General features: G+C 44.5%; 1 protein-coding gene across 3 annotated transcripts in view; it reads right to left on the reverse strand.

Annotated features, from left to right (window-relative positions):
• Positions 1–2,272: 2,272 nt before the first annotated feature.
• Positions 2,273–17,073, reverse strand: part of CIPC (CLOCK interacting pacemaker) — a 33,601-nt gene continuing 18,800 nt past the window's right edge. For all 3 annotated transcript variants that reach the window (XM_077463627.1, XM_077463626.1, XM_077463625.1), the window contains exons 3-4: positions 5,694–5,848; positions 2,273–4,746 (exon numbers count right to left, since the gene is read on the reverse strand). In XM_077463627.1, coding sequence (XP_077319753.1) covers positions 4,027–4,746; positions 5,694–5,848 — 875 coding nt within the window. In that variant the 3' untranslated portion in view covers positions 2,273–4,026. The remainder of the gene's footprint in view (positions 4,747–5,693; positions 5,849–17,073) is intronic.

Consider the following 17,073-nt stretch of genomic DNA (forward strand, 5'->3'; position numbering starts at 1 on the left):
TGAGCTATTTTGCAAAGAAGAATGGGCAAAAATGTCCCTCTCTAGATGTGCAAAGCTGGTAGAGACATCCCCTAAAAGACTTTCAGCTGTAATTGCAGAGAGGGGGGCTGAATACAAATGTACCCCACACTTTTCACATATATATTTGTAAATATCACAATTATGTGCCACTTTGTTTTGGTCTGTCATAAAATCCCAATAAAATACAATTATGTTTTTGGTTATAGCATGACAAAATGTGGAAAATTTCAAGGGGTGTGAATACTTTTTCAAGGCACTATATGTGTAAAGGTTATATTTTTTACAGGACAGATTGGGTAGCATGGTCTTCATTTGGGGTGTGTAGTCATAGGGGGCTCTGTGAGTAATATTAATTTGTATTCAATTATGAAAATTCCTGTACATAAATTAAAGTGCATTGTGCTAATAGCATAATATAAACAAATTTATAAATCCTGATTTTTCAGTTCTGAAATGAATTGTTGACATTGAATCAAATTATTGCATCTCGCTTGCGCTGTTGTTCGGCGTGCGCTCCACCGCCATGGTGAGATGCGATGGAGAAACAACAATGTTCCCAGTTACATCTTCTTTGGTACACCAGCAGGACCGTTGATTCATATTAACAGCTTAAGCTGACCTTTTTAGTTAAAGAGGTCATGGTGGTCTGGTGAGTAGGCCATTCACGCACATCCACCGGGTGATCTACATGAAGCTGGTCACTGTTGATGGGTTTAAGGATTGAAGTCGCGATGAGGAATGGGAGGATGCACTGACCATCTCTAAGACAGTATCCCCCAAACTATCAGATAGACTCGCGCACTTATATATCCTCCATAGATCCTATCTCACCCCAACTCCTCTGTCCAAGTTTAAACCCAATTACAGCTTGGCATGGCCCAAGCGCGGAGACCCCCAGGGTACATTCTACCATTTGCTATGGTCGTGCCAGAAACTCCAAGATTACTGGTCCCAGGTGGTTAGATTTCTCCACGACCGCATGGGCTCTCCCCTATCCTTATGCTCCCGCCAGTACCTACTCTGTATCCTCTCTCTCCCTGAAGAGGAGAAATATCTCCAGATATTTCTACAAGAAACATTATTTGTAGCCAGAATGCAAATCGCCCGTAGCTGGATTAAAAACAACTCCTCCAACTATTCAGCAGTGGATGGGAGCAGTTAACTCCACACTCCCTTATAAAAAAGGTATGTGCATAGGGTGCCCAGCCAAATTTAACAAAATATGGGACAGGTGGATGGAGGATGCGTCCACAGGCACAGAGCAGTCCCAAATAACAGCTGAGACATAATAATAATATCCAGTGTAAACGAAAGGTCTGATGTTACCCTTTAGTCCTAAGGCCCATATGCTGCAATGTATAATACCTGTCGTCTGCTGTACTCCACATATACATGCAGGAAAGTGTCAGAATATCATTCCCTTGGGTGGACTAATTTCTACATGTACCTGATCATCTGAGACATCCTAAATGCTCTGTATAAATATGCAGAAAACCCAGTTGTAACTTATGCCAAATGTGGTGTCCTTTTGTTTAGTGCACGTTGCACTTGCCTATGTATCCCATTATTCTTTTGATGCACCAAAAAAGATTTATGGACTTTGTTTCTGATGCAATAATTTGATTCACTGTCAACAATTAATTTCAGCACTGGAAAAATCAGGATTTATGAATTGTTTGTATTACACTATACTACTATATTATACTATTAATTAGCACTATGCACTTTAAATTTATGTACAGAAATTGTCATAATTGAATACAAATTAATATTACTCACAGCGCCCCCTACATCTACACACCCCAAATCAGACAAAGATACCACCAATGCACTTTGAGGGGAGCAACAGAATTAAAAAAATTACTAATAAGCCTTATTTGGTTATCTCCATAGCACAGGGCTCTTTAATTTTAAGCATCTTCTTCATGCAGAGCCCCATGGGGATCAAAAATGTATGTATGTATAATATTTATATATATATATATATATACACACATATATATATATATATATATATATATATATATATATACACATACACACACACACTATAGTCAAGAGATCTGTGTTGGGTAATTTGGGTAGCAGCCTCTTCGAGTGGGGCCCCCTGAGGGGCAATTTATAGTTACTGAGGACATATCTGTCACAGTGAGAATTGGATAGCATCTTTTTAATGTGAGGGCCAATCAATAGAAGGGCTCAGCACAACTCAAATTTCAGAGAGATAAACCACTCTTAAAAGAAAAAAAAAAAAAAAAAAAAAAGTTTGTTTATTGAACAAAAAATACAGTATGACAACATGGTAAGGTTCATTTTATGTTACAGTTTTTATAATACCGGTCTTCATTCAGTCTTCCTCCGTGGCTGAATCTACAGAACTTTCCAGACCAATCTTCTTAGTGGTCTGGCATGAATATGAGCCAGAGCTCTTGGCATGGAGACATTCCTGCAGGCCATGGAAACCAGCCAAACACAGGCCATATTTTGGGCAGGCAGCCATATTGTACTCAAGAGGGATCCTTGTACTCCATCCTGTACGGCTAATGACAGCACCAGTTTCTGATAGCAGCTGACTATACTGAACTCATCTGAACCCAGACAAAATGATACTGGAGGAGAAAACTGAAATGGAGGTAGATGGTGGTTTAAAGTGACATTAAAAAGGGGTAAATATTATTTATATATATATATATATATATAAATTTTAATTGACAAACATGTTATACTTACCTGCTCAGTGGTTTTGCACAGAGCAGCCCTGGTCCTCCTCTTCTTGGGTCCCCTGCCAGTGCTCCTGGATCCTCCTCTTCAGCCAGTCCCCCCAATAGCAAGCCGCTTGCTCTGGGGGCAAAGGTGTGTGCGCTCTCCTAGGCCCCACTCTATGCCTCCATAAGACACATAGCCACGGCTCAGCCCTGCCCCCCGCTCTCTCCTCATTGGCCAAGTGACTGTAATTGACAGTAGCAAGAGCCAAGGGCTTATGCTGCAGTTTCAGCCAATGAGGAATGAGAGTCCCGGAAGAAGCCAAGCTCTCTTGCACATTGTCGGATTGTGAGGGAGCTTTCGTCATGTGAAAAGGGGCCTGTGTTACCCTTCCAATCAGATTCTCTCCTATGCTTTCCGTGAAGGTTAATAAAAAATAAATAAAAAATAAGTTTGGCTAATTGCTGTGAGCAACACAAACAGTTCCGCTTTCATACATGAGGGTAACCAAAGTTAGCAGTGTGGTTGGTCCCTCATAGGATGGTGCTGGACCTATCTGATGGGCTAACCTTAACTATATTTAGTCCCTCAAGTGTACAGTTAAAGTGATTTTTTTTTTCTTCAGCCCCCTGCCCCCTCTCTCTCCTAATTGGCTAACTGACTTTAATTAAAAGCAGTGGGAGTCAATGACGCCGCTGCTGTGTCTCAGCCAATCAGGTGGGAGAGTCCCAGATGGCTGAGACACTCGTGGACAGAGATGAGGCTCCAGTAAGTATTAGGGGAGCTGCTGTACAAAGAAGGCTTTTTTAAATGCATAGAATGCATTAAGATAAAAAAAAAATCTTCTGACTTTATAACCACTTTAAAAGGACCCTCCCCTCTCTTGGGCACAGCTGACTACTCACTACGGTGCTTGGACTAGTTACATGGTTTTCACAATGACTGGTCAGGGCCTTGGGAATGTCCCACTATATTACTGATAGACTTAGCAACTTGAAATAAATGGCTCTATAGCATCAGGCTAGGTTTGCATTATACAGCAGCAGTTCTGGATGTGGCTGATAGAGCATAAAGGAATGATTTCCATGGCTCCATCCGCTGTCCTGAAATGAGGTGTAATCCTCTTAGTTTTGGGATATGCAGTGGGATGAGGCATGTGAATACTTTCCGTTCTAAGTAGTTACTGGGCTACACATGGATTCAGTTGGAGGGCTTCACGATTCCTTTAGTTCCTTCTCACCATAACCGGTTTGGCTAAACTCTCTCACTTACAAAGCCTTCCATTTTTAGAACGGGCCAGTGTCACATGTGGATCTCTTTCAATAGCACACTAGGCTCAACCAATGATTCCTGCAGCTTTTGCCAGTCTTCTGTGCTATTACTGCTGATGGCTTTAGTGTACAGGCTCACCTGCTCCTGCAGCTTCTCCAGCTGGATCTGGGTGGCCTGGTTAAGCCTTGCTAGTTCTTTCGTTTTTATAGCAATGCTCAGCAGCCCAGAACGATGTAAAACGTCCAGAGTGTTCTGAAACCTGCGACTTTTGTTCTTCGGTTGAGATGGTACTGAAAGGGGAGTCTTATTAGAGGTATCTGAAAATGGAGCTGCCTGGAGATCAGTACCATCTGTGCCCATGCTGTCTTTGGTCTCATTCTGTGTGGTGGCCAGGCCCAGTTCACAGTCTGGAGCCGAATCACTGAGCACAGGCTCCTCTGGGCAATCCGAGGAATTTGCCTTCTCCCCTGCACCTGAGTGCAGCGGTCCCGGAGGCTGCTTTTTTGTTTGGTTTTGGTGCCACGTGCCGGCTTCTCTCTTGTGTCCCCGAACAGGCAGCTGTGATGGGTGCGGTGCAATCTTGGGGTAGGAGTTCAGAATAGGTAAATATTTGGTGGTCTTTCCACTGGATGACTGAGGTTTTGCTGGAGGTACTGATGAGGGGAAAACCAAGATCTGTGAAGCGGTAGGAAGCAGCTGAAAGGAGGGATGGACAGTCCAGGAGTGCCCACGTGGGTCAGAGCTGGAACCCTGGGGGGGGAATAAATTACAGTCAAAATAGGTAATGGTGCCACAGCTGCCTGTCAATGTGATCTCTGGGGTCCTTGCACTTACTTCCCCATGATCTCTGGGGCTCCTGCAATTACCCCCCCCCCCCCCCCACCGTTCAGTGCACTACACTGGTCAATATGATCTCTGGGGCCTCTGCAGTTACCTCTCTGTGGTCTCAGGGATCCATACACTCACCCCTCTGCTCAGTGGACTCTGCTGGTTAGTGTGATCTGTGGGGTCCCTGCAATCACCCCTCTGCTCAGTGGACTCTGCTGGTTGGTGTGATCTCTGGGGTCCCTGCAATCACCCCTCTACTTAGTGGACTATACTGGTTGGTGTAATCTCTGGGGCAGTTACCCTCTGCTCAGTACGCTACACAGGTCAGCGTGATCTCTGGTGTCTCTGCTCAATGCCCTATACTGGAAAAAAAAAGCAGCTTTCTGTAAATCTTGAGAGGGTCACATTAATTAGAGCTGGCACTTTACCCACAGCTAGAATGCATGTATATAAAGCACAGTAGAAGGGTCTTATCGAGAGTGAGGACAGTATGTAGATCATGGTATGAAGCTCTTACAAAGAGGAAGGCCAGTATATACAGCATAGTACGGAGGGTCTTATAAAGAGGTCAGCCAGAAGAGAGATACAAAGTTTTATTAATGACTGACACTGTGGAGAGGCCAGGATGGACATAGTGAAGAGAGCCCAGATAGACATGCCGAAGGAGAGGTCCAGGATGCTGCCTTATGACTTTATGCCTTTCTGTCCATAACCCAGGCAGGACTATATCACAGATAACAGACCGGGGGGGGGGGTGGTGTTATGTGTGTAAAGGCATGGAGCTTAGGTGTGAGATCTATTCAGCGATCCTCCTGCCAACGCTCAGCTATTTGTAGGAAATAAAGATACTTATCTGGAACCAGCTTTACCTGATGATCTACAAGCAAATTCTTCAAGATGAGCAGAGGGGGAGGGCAAGGTGTAGGGCCCTCCAGGGGGTTCTGAGCGGCATTCCAGCGCGATGTCAGCGAAGCCTCCTCTGGATCGTTCTGCTCCACAGAGCTCAGGCACTCCGATGCCACATCTAAAGGACAAAGCAGAAGACATGATAGAGGGGATATAGATACATTTCCTATGTCTATCTCTGTATCCATTATGATAAACACCACCACTACGTGTAGTGCATTTATGTATCTATATCACTAGGTTTGTTTTACAGTGAGGGGAAAAAAGGTATTTGATTCCTTGCCGATTTTGTACATTTGCCCACTGACAAAGAAATGATCAGTCTATAATTTTAATGGTAGGTTTATTTTAACAGTGAGAGACAGAACAGAAACAAAAATATCCAGAAAAAAAAAACACATTTCAAAAAGTTTTAAAATTAATTTGCATTTTAATGGGTGAAATAAGTATTTGATCCCCTATTAATCAGCAAGGTTTCTGGCTCCCAGGTGTCCTATACAGGTAACGAGCTTAGATTAGGAGCACTCTCTTAAAGGGAGTGCTCCTAATCTCAGCTTGTTACCTGTATTAAAAAAAAAAAAAAAAAAAAAAAAAAAAAAAAGACACCTGTTCACAGAAGCAATCGGATTCCAATGTCTCCGCCATGGCCAAGACCAAAGAGCTGTCCAAGAATGTCAGGGATAAGATTGTAGACCTACATAAGGCTGGAATGGGCTATAAGACCATCGCCAAGCAGCTTGGTAAAAGGGTGACAAAAGTTAGTGCAATTATTTGCAAATGGAAGAAACACAAAATACCTGCCAATATCCCTCGGTCTGGGGCCCCATGCAAGCTCTCACCTCGCGGAGTTTCAATGATCATGAGAACGGTGAGGAATCAGCCCAGAACTACATGGGAGAATCTTGTCAATGATCTCAAGGCAGCTGGGACCATAGTCACCAAGAAAACAATTAGTAATACACTATGCCGTGAAGGACTGAAATCCCACAGTGCCCGCAAGGTTCCCCTGTTCAAGAAAGCACATGCACAGGCATGTCTGAAGTTTGCTAAAGAACATCTGAATGATTCAGAGGAGAACTGGGTGAAAGCGTCTTGATCAGATGAGACCAAAAATCAAGCTCTTTGGCATCAACTCACCCTGTTGAGAGGAGGAGGAGGAGGAGGAATGCTGCCTATGACCCCAAGAACACCATCCCCCGTCAAACATGGAGCTGGAAACATTATGCATTGGGGGTGATTTTCTGCTAAGGGGACAGGACAACTTCACTGCATTAAAAGGAACGATGGACGGGGCCATGTCTTGGGTGAGGACCTCCTACACTCAGTCAGGGCATTGAAGATAGGCCGTGGATGGGTATTCCAGCTTGACAATGACCCAAAACACATGGCCAAGGCAACTAAGGAGTGGCACAAGAAGAAGCAGATTAAGGTTCTGGCGTGACCTAGCTAGTCTCCAGACCTTAACTCCATAGAAAATATGTGGAGGGAGCTGAAGGTTCGAGTTACCAAATGTCAGCCTCGAAAATCTTAGTGACGTGGAGAGGATCTGCAAAGAGGAGTGGGACAAAATACCTCCGGAGATGTGTGCAAACTTGGTGGCCAACTACAAGAAACATCTAACCTCTGATTGCCAACAAGGGTTTTGCCACCAAGTATTAGGCCGCGTACACACGCGGGGACTATTCGCCCAACTTTGTCCGTCAAACAGTTTCGGCAAACAGTCCGCTCAAAATTAGCATGGACGGACATGGCCACACACGACGGACGAACAGTTTGCTGAAACCGTGCGCGATGACGTGAACGGCACGTACGACGGGACGAAAAATACGACGTCCTATACATTGCATTATAACTTTCGGCGTGTAAATCCTTTGTGAGCATGCGCGGAACTTAGTTTGTCGAACAAGCCTACACACGAGGGAAATTCCGAAAAACCTTGTTCAGCGGACTGTTCGCTGAAACTGTCCGCTGAACGCCCACACACGAGCGGACTGTCCGCTGAAACCTTGTTTCGGCGGACAGTTTCAGCAAACAGTCCCCGCGTGTGTACGCGGCCTTAAGTGTAAGGCTGACCGGCTATTGGCCATGCAAAATTTAAATAAAAGACATCCCTAATGCTGGGCTAACTCTGAGCCTCTGTGATTCTATGAGCATGTCATGTCAGGGGTGCTTTGCTTGTTGCATTCAGAGAATTCCCCTGTTTTTAAGGGTATGCTAGGAATGTCATGATATTTCTCAGGGCAGGTTCTAAGGATTGTGTTGGGTGGTTCCCCAGGTAGTCCGGGCAGACTACTTCCTTTCCACTACTGGTTACGTTTCTTGTACTATTTGGTTTCTCATACAATTGTGTTTTATCATGCGATTTTTGTTCTCATGCAATTTATGGTTTCTCATGCGGTGTACGTTCTCAATTTACGTTTTTCCTCATGCAATTTACTTTTTTTTTTTAAATGTTCATGCCATTTACAGTTTTCTCATGTAATTTACGTTTTTTTCACGCAGTTTACGTCCTCATGCTGTGTATAGTTTCATATGAAATTTACAGTTTCTCATGCAATTACGGCTTCTCATGCGGTGTACGTTCTCATGCGGGGTTCATTCCCATGCAATAGTCGGTTTCTCGTGCAATTTACGGTTTTCAGGCAATCTGCGTTTGTTATGCAGTTTTACATTTCTCATTCAATTTACGGTTCTCATGCATTACGGTTTCATACAGTTGGTGTTTTTTATGCAATTTACGGATTCTCATGCGATTTTTTACTTTTCAGGCTAATTTAGGTTTTTCCCTGTGTTTTATATTATTCATGATTACATTTCTCGCGTTTCCCCTACGTTGCCCATGTTTCTCACGTTTCCTCACGTTTCTTTCGTTTCCCACGTTCATGTCATGTTTTTCATGTCTTTGCCTTTCGTTCACTGCATTTCCGATAGCTGGTGCTTACGTCCACGATCTGTCACATCTACAGATCCATAAGGGCTGAGGTTTCGTTTTTCTAATGGATTGTCGTACCACAATCTTCTCGCCTGTAGTCCATACATCGTACATGCACGTTCACCATTACACCTTTGCTACTTCCCACCACGGTCTGTGGGTACCTTAGCACCTTGGACATCTCGTGCAATTTGTGTTTCTCATGCAATTTACAGTTTTCATACAGTTGACGTTTTCCATGAGATTTATGCAATTTACGGTTTTCATGCAATTTATGGTTTCTGATGCAATTTTGTGATTCTTCCCATGTTTCTTATATTACTCATGTTACGTTTCTTATGTTGCCCCATGTTTTCTTACGTTTCAGGTCATATGCTTTGTCATGTCATTGCTTTTCGTTTGCTGCATTTCTGTTTGCTGATGCTCACATCCTGGTTCTGTCACGTCTACAGATCCATACGGGCTGAGGTTTCGTTTTTAACTTGTCGTCCCACAATCTTCTCGCCTGTAGCCCATACGTCATACGTACATGTTCACCATTACACCTTTACAACCTCCCACCATGGTCTGTGGGTACCTTAGCCCTGAGTGTTCGTTTCTAATTTCCTGTCTTGGCGCTGCAGGTTGTTTGGGCTCAATTCTGCATACACTAGGGTGGTGTTGTCGTTCACATTTATGCGTTGTTGGTCCTGTCATTTCTGCACCCATGTCCCTGATACGCGTCGGGTACCAGGGGGATTGTTAGGTCACAGGCAGGTTGTCTATTATGTTCTCTGGTTGTTTCACACAGCTGGGTTGTCCATGTTCTTCCACCGCGGGTTACTCATCATGCCTTTGGGTTTAACAGATTGAGGTGATCGTTTTTAATTGGCTTGTTCGGTGGCAAGTCTCCTCATCTGTTCTTACACCACTCACATTTTGTTAGAACTCACGTTTCTCATGCGGTTAGTTCTTATGCAGGTAAGTTTTTCATGCTATTTACGGTTCTCAGGCAATTCGCGTTTCTCATACAATGTTATGGTTCCCATTGCGGTTCTCACGCAATGTTACGGTTCTCGCGCAAATGTTACGGTTCTCATGCAATTTTTTTTTTTCTCATGTAACCTGCGTTTCTTATGCGGAGGGTGTTTTTCTTGCTGCCTTGGTTCTTATGCTGCTCATGTTTATCAGCTCACGCTACTCATGTTTCTCGTTCAGTCACGTTTCCTTCTTGCAGGTTGCATGCTTGTCACAGGTTTCTTTGTCTGCACACGGTTCGCTCGCTAGTTGTGTTCCTGACCAGTTGGGTGTCGTTCCACACTACCTGTTTATTTCCTGGCTGTGTCCGGCCAGGAGTTGCGCATGGTATGGAACGATTGGTAAAATCAGCCTATTGCAGCTCCTTCTGGCTCAGGGGCTTTGGTGGATCCCGGGACCCTCTCGGGGCACGGGCCGGTTTCAGTAGGCTCGGGTCTCGGAAGCAGGTACTGGTATCACACTCTCTTCGGTTCCAGTTTCATGGTGGATAGGATTCCATTTGGCTGTCGCAGAAGCCTTGATCATTGGGTTTTGTGGTTAAATACCAGGAAGGCTCATGACACTGCTTGGCATGTTTTCCAGGCTCTCCGGTCCAGGTTTCCAGTCCTGATGGTCAGCATCCAGTTCCTATTTTCTTTTGCCTCTTTCTGTACGTAGACCCACAGCACTTTCAGGGCGTTTCGAGTTGAGTCTCAGCATTTCATGTTGGATGACCTGTCAGGTTCCTTTATTTTCTGCACTTTCGATTGAAGCCGTCCTCAGGGTTCTAGCAGAGTAGACCCCCTGATGTGCTCAGCTGACTTCCCATTTTTTTGGGTCTTATTTTTGTGTCGGATCTGACATACTCTTAGGTCTCCTTGAGCGTTGGTTGCCAGCTTTGAACTCAAGGCAGTGCTATAGCTGGCTTTTGTGGTTCTTTAAGCCAGGGGTCTCGCTTACTTTAGCCTATCAACTGGTTGGCACCCCGGCCTTCTCCTGTTACATCTGCATGTTCTTGAGAAGCTGCATTCGGGGGGGGGGGGGGGGGGGCGGCACTGTTAACTGGTTCTGGGTGCCTGGCAAGGTGTGGTGCTCGGGAATTGGTTTATGCCAGCTTGGTTAGTTGTTACATTTGTCAAACCCTGGGTTGGTCCTCTACTGCCTTTTCTGGCGCTCCCCTTTCTGCAGCGGAGTACATACTTCATTGTTAATTCACTGTGTGTTCTGGTTGGTAAGCTTTCATACTATTGTTATTTTTGCACCCTTTTAGGCATACTGACCATGTGACCCCAGCACACTTCAGGTCTATGTTCTTTGTTCCTTTCCATTCTATCCACAGATTGACTCTGAGTACAAGTGTAAGGCTGACCGCAGGTCAGCCTGTATTTGTGGGAGGAGTCAGGCTGCATAAAGCCTGCCTTCCTCTTCCTCTCGTGGACGCTGGCTTTCGTGGCCCACCCACCCATTCCCTTTTTCGTTTAATTTCATTCATTATATTTCATACTTGGGTATGCCCCCTTTTAGGCATACTGACCACGTGACCCCGGCACACTTCAGGTCTATGTTCTTTGTTGCTCTTTGTTCCTTTCCATTCTATCCACAGATTGACTCCGAGTACAAGTCATGTTTTGCAAAGGGGTCAAATACTTATTTCACTCATTAAAATGCAAATCAATTTATAGCTTTTTTGTAATGTGTTTTTCTTGATTATTTGGTTGTTATTCTGTCTGTCACTGTTAAAATAAATCTACCATTAAAATTATAGACTGATCATTTGTCAGTGGGCAAAAGTACAAAATCAGCAGGATCAACTACTTTTTTTTCCCCTCACTGTATATACCAATAAGGCAATTTCTACATTTTCACATTTTGCCTCAAGACAAAGAAATAGTAATTCAACACGTACAATTCTGCCATCTATTCAGAGATTGTTGCCCACAGACATACATGTCAGACACAGCTAGCATCAGCATATTAGGGGAACCAGTAGAAATACAATAGAGATTTCCAATGGCATTTTCACAAGTAGTTAACAGCCAGTAGTGACTACAAACACTAGAACTGATCAAATTAGGAGCCTCTGATCTCACATCTGTGGATGTTTTTTTCAATGCAGAGCAAATCAACAGACTTCATTTAGATTGTCACTTCAGTCATCCCCACCTCCAGTAGTACATACTTCCCTTCCTTCCCTCTGTTCAGCCACTCGGAGATGACAAATGATGAAACCATCCTATTCTATTCTATGCTATGTAGTTATACTTTTAGACTCTGATCCAAGAGCAACAATACATGAACATTAATAACCATACACCAGCAGATGGGTCACTTATTGTCTGGCATCACACTACACAGGACATAAAGTGGAACTTTACCCATTACAACTTGATAAATAAATGTTATTTAGCAAGGAACATACATTCCACGTTAAGTGCTCATGCACACGGACGTTTTAAAAAACTGGCTGCAAAGCTAGCTCCGATGCCTGGAAAAATTGTTGTTAAAAACGTGATTTTTACCGCGTTTTGCATTGGCGTTTTTGCGCGTTTTTTAGTGTTAGCGTTAAGTAGCTTTTTTTAAGAAACACATCTCTTGGCTATAGGACTCAGAAAACAAAGAAAATATGTTGCGCGTTTATGCGCGTTTTTGCGCGTTTTTGCACGTTTTCCCGCGATTCGCGTTTTTACAGCTCTAGCTCCACGTCACGGAACGCACTGGTCCTGGGTTTTTTTTACAGCTTAAAAACGCCTATGCCATTTGCAGCTCAAAAACGTCTAGGTGGGCATGAAGCCATAGACTAACATGGACAGCCGTTTTTAAGCTGCAAAAAAAGCTCAAAAAAGCGGCTGTAAAAACGTCCGTGTGCATGAGGCCTAATAATTATGCTGTCAAAATTAGGGAGTGCTGTAAATTGCCTCCAGCATTGTCCCTGTTCCTTCTTGCTGGAGGCTGCCATTTTGCTGAAGCCCGCCATTTTGCTGAAGCCCAAAGCCCCTGAACAGCAGAAATTCTTCAGTCTGTCAGCATATCGGCCTCTACCTTTTTAGCACAGTGCCTAAAATGAGAGCAACTGAGAATAAACTACAAGTCCCACCTTCCACCATGGCAGACGGACTTTTTGTTCTCAATGGACTCGAGTGCCCTATTCAACACACTCGCAGTCCATTGACACTTCCTGCAGCTTCGTAATTGAAAGCTCGTACAGAGGTACAAGCAGAGAGCTTCTGGAAGCGTCGACAGGAGCCTGAGTTTACATTTGTGATCCACGGATCACATGTATGATCCTTTGCCTGCTCCTGTGTAAAATAAATTAATGCACTTTTGTTAACTGCAAAAGATGTGCATTTATTTATTTTCTTTAAAAAAGTGAACTTAGGCTTGGTTCACACAGGTGCAATGCAGGAAACCCTGCAAATGCTGCGCTGGTTCCTCCATCACATATGAATCGCTGGCGGTTCACACTGACTTCTGCAAACCCACTGCGGGTGTCAATGTAAAGTTAATGACACCCCCAATATCGGTCTACAGTGTGAACTGTGAAATGGTGCAGGAATTGGATCGCTTAGATGTGAACACCCATGCGATTCAATTCCAGTGCGGACCAAAAAAAGGGTCCTGCACAATTTTGGTGCGAATGCAATGCGATTTCAGCAACATAGTTTGTATGGCTGAATCTGCATCACACAGACATCAAATGTGATCTGCACAGCAATATGGTGAGAATCACATGTGAGGTCTGTGAAGTGTGAACCCAGCCTCAGAGCTACAAGGGGCAGTGTCTGCATCAGGATATGCAATTAAAAGTTATTAAACTTATCCATATTTATATTGCAGAGTATTAACTGTTACTCTAGGCCAGGTGTGTGCTGCAGCTGCAGGACAGGTGTGAGGGCCACCGGAAATGGCCTCCGTGGGCCTTGTGTTTGATACGAGTGCTCTAGGCTATTAAAACACGACTCCACCCACCCACTGGCAACAGTTTATGCCTCATAAATTCCCACAATGGTGCGATTTGCCCTAAAGAGTTTGCTTCTTCTTCCCTTCAACTATGAGATTAATCTGCAATAGTTTGTGTCTCTGCCCTTCCCACAATGGTAGGATTCTCTTGTAATAGTTTGTCTCCACCCCCATCCTCCCCACAATGGTAATTTGTGTCTCTGCCACTCCCATGGTAATCTAAAATCCGATTTACAGAGCTCATCATTGATATTCCCAAGTGTTATAAGAAGCCTTGTAGATTTTACCTGCTAACAAAATTGGAAGTCTGGGATGTTAACTTAGGGTGGATTTGGCCTTTCTTAGGCCTCTTTCACATGGGCTTTCCGATCAGGGTCGCCTGTTGGTATTTCAGTCGAACCCGATGGGACCCTCCATTCACCTCTATGGAGCCCTGAGCGGAGATGGACCGGTCATCCGCCTGCTCAGCGGGAATCAGCATATCGATCCTCCACTGAGCAAAGCGCAGTTCGCTGAGCGGAAAAGCCTGTGTGAAAGCACCTTTAGTAAAACAGAACATTTGTAAGATTCAATGTCCACGCATGGGGTAATCAATTCATCAATCACAACTCCCTGCTGGGCCCAGAGAAGGATCACCCTTCCCATGGCCATACACTTATTACACCCTGCTGGATGCAGCCTCCCCTTCTGGAGCATTTTCAGACTCGGATATGGATGATGACTGTCAGAGGAGGTCTTGTGAGATCCCACCACTAACACACACGGCAATGTGCCCATTAGCATTATTGTTCTGGCTCCGTAACTCATATTATTGCAGCCAGTGTCTCAGCAACGGCACCCTCCAAGTTCCTCCAATAACAGGCTCTGAAGGTGCAAAAATCGTGCGCAACTTTCCACGGTCTAAAATAAAAATTCTTGGAATTTAACCTGTTGCCGTCTGCCTAACACCTAAATGGTTTTAAACACCCCTTCATGCTACACATAGGTGTTTGCTGGTGTGCTCACTGTGTGTTCCCAGCACAAAGACCGAGCTGTTAAAGTCCCCAATAATGATCAGTAGCTGGTGGGACCAGCTCTCAATCTCGTGACCACAATGACAACCAATCACAGTGGTCACATGATCCCGTCTTTCCTGTCCCCCTCTGTACATACAGAGCCTCTTAAAGCGATGCCAGGGATGCGTGGAAAGGAGTCAATCCAGCTACTCAATGCAAAAATTCCTAATTAAATGTTATTCCCAATTTTTAGATTAGGCCCGGTTCACACTGGTGCAACATACGCTCCGACTTTGGGAGCATGTGTCGTATGATGTGTATAAATCAATGGTTCCTTATGAAAGCAGTCTTAACTGGTTCGACACAAGTCGGTCCAACTTTGAAAAAGGTTCCTGCACTACTTTGGTCTGACTTGAGCCCATTCAATATCATTAAAGTCTGATCAGATTCGGATCATCATCTTAACTGATCCGACTTCGGCATGTGACTTGTGCTCTGAGGATCCTGAAGGGAAATACCACTCCAAAAAACAACATGGGGTCCCCATTTCTTTTTTTTTTTTTAACCAAGTTTATTATGTCAAAAAAATAAAATAAAAAAAAAAACAAGAAAAAGTGCATACATATTATTACATACAGCCAAAGTGTCACCGATATCAGAAGGGTGAACAGTAAGTAGAGTACAGGCGGTTCAAAACCGGTGTCATGAATAACAAACATTTGCAAAAAGGATCAAAAACAGGGAGAGAGCAATAGCTGGTCCCGACCATGTGGGTCAGCTAGACCTAAACCAAAACACACAGTTAGGGGCAAACCATCTAACTGGCAACATAGATTCAAAATGCCTTACGTACAAGTATCGGAGTCTTGTAACCAACGATCCCATATTCTGTCGTATTTGGCCAGGCATTCCCTGTTAACATACATAACCTTTTTATATGGTAAATTATTATTGACCTCCGCCTTCCACTCCACCAGCCCAGGGGGTGCGGGCCACATCCACTTCTGGGCAATGACTTTCCGCACGAGAACAAGATCTCATGCAGGAACGTCTTAGCGTATTTGTCTATAGTATCTGGAAGCACCCCAAGTAGGCATTGTTTTGGGTCTAATGTGACCGGAGAGCCCATGTGATCGTGCAGGAATGTTATAACTTGCGCCCACAGGCCTTGTATTTTAGGACATGACCATATTAAGTGAAAGAATGTACCCACCTCACTCCCACACATCTGACAAAGGGTAGATTCAGTGCTTCTATATCTGGCAACCCGAAGGGGGGATGAGATATGCCTGGTGGTTAATATAAATTTGGGTCAGTCTGTCGGCAAGTTTGGGCGGGACAGCCTTGCAGGATTCCAAAGCCTCCTCCCATTCTCCATCCTCCAAAGGGCCTATGGCTCTCTCCCTCCGGGGCCTGAGATTATGTGCCAGTTTGGTGGAAACGGGGGTAGTGAGCATGTCATAGAAGGACGAAGTTAATTTGAGGGGGTCAGTACTCTAGATTATGGCCATTAGTGCATTAGCGGCCGATTGCGGGATGGATTCCGAAAACTGAGCCCGAGCCGTGTGTCTCACCTGTAAAAATCGAAAGAGCATGTATCTGGGGAGGGGGTCCCCATTTCTAAACAGGTTTGAAACTGCACTGCTATGCCAAGGTGATCCACTGCAAAGCGAACTCTCTGAACTTCCAAGTGACCTGGGGTATAGAGAAAACTATACACACGCGCACAGTATCTCACAAAAGCGAGTACAGCTTTCACATTTTTGTAAATATTTTATTCTATCTTTTCATGTGACAACACTGAAGAAATTACACTTTGCTACAATATAAAGTAGTGAGTGTACAGTTTGTATAACAGTGTAAATTTGCTGTCGCCTCAAAATAACTCAACAGACAGCCATTAATGTCTAAACCGCTAGCAGCAAAAGTGAGTACACCCCTAAGTGAAAATGTCCAAATTAGGGCCAAAGGGTCAATATTTTGCATGGCCACCGTTATTTTCCAGCACTGCCTTAACCCTCTTGGGCATGGAGTTCATCAGAACTTTGCAGGTTGCCAACGGAGTCCTCTTCCACTCCTCCATGATGACATCACGGAGCTGGTGGATGTTAGAGACCTTGCGCTCCTCCACCTTCCGTTTGAGGATGCCCTACAGATGCTCAATAGGAGTTTAGGTCTGGAGACATGCTTGGCCAGTCCATCACCTTTACCCTCAGCTTCTTTAGCAAGGCAGTGGTCATCTTGGAGATGTGTTGGGAGTCATTATGTTGGAATACTGCCCTGCGGCCCAGTCTCTGAAGGGAGGGGATCATGCTCTGCTTCAGTATGTCACAGTACATGTTGGCATTCATGGTTCCCTCAATGAACTGTAGCTCCCCAGTGTTGGCAGTACTCATGCAACCCCAGACCAGGACACTCCCACCACCATACTTGACTGTAGGCAAGACACACTTATCTTTGTAC

Source organism: Lithobates pipiens, unplaced genomic scaffold, assembly GCF_037356315.1.
Source record: "Lithobates pipiens isolate NorthernLeopardFrog02 unplaced genomic scaffold, aLitPip1_a1.2 Scaffold_30, whole genome shotgun sequence".
NCBI classification, from domain to species: Eukaryota; Metazoa; Chordata; class Amphibia; order Anura; family Ranidae; genus Lithobates; species Lithobates pipiens.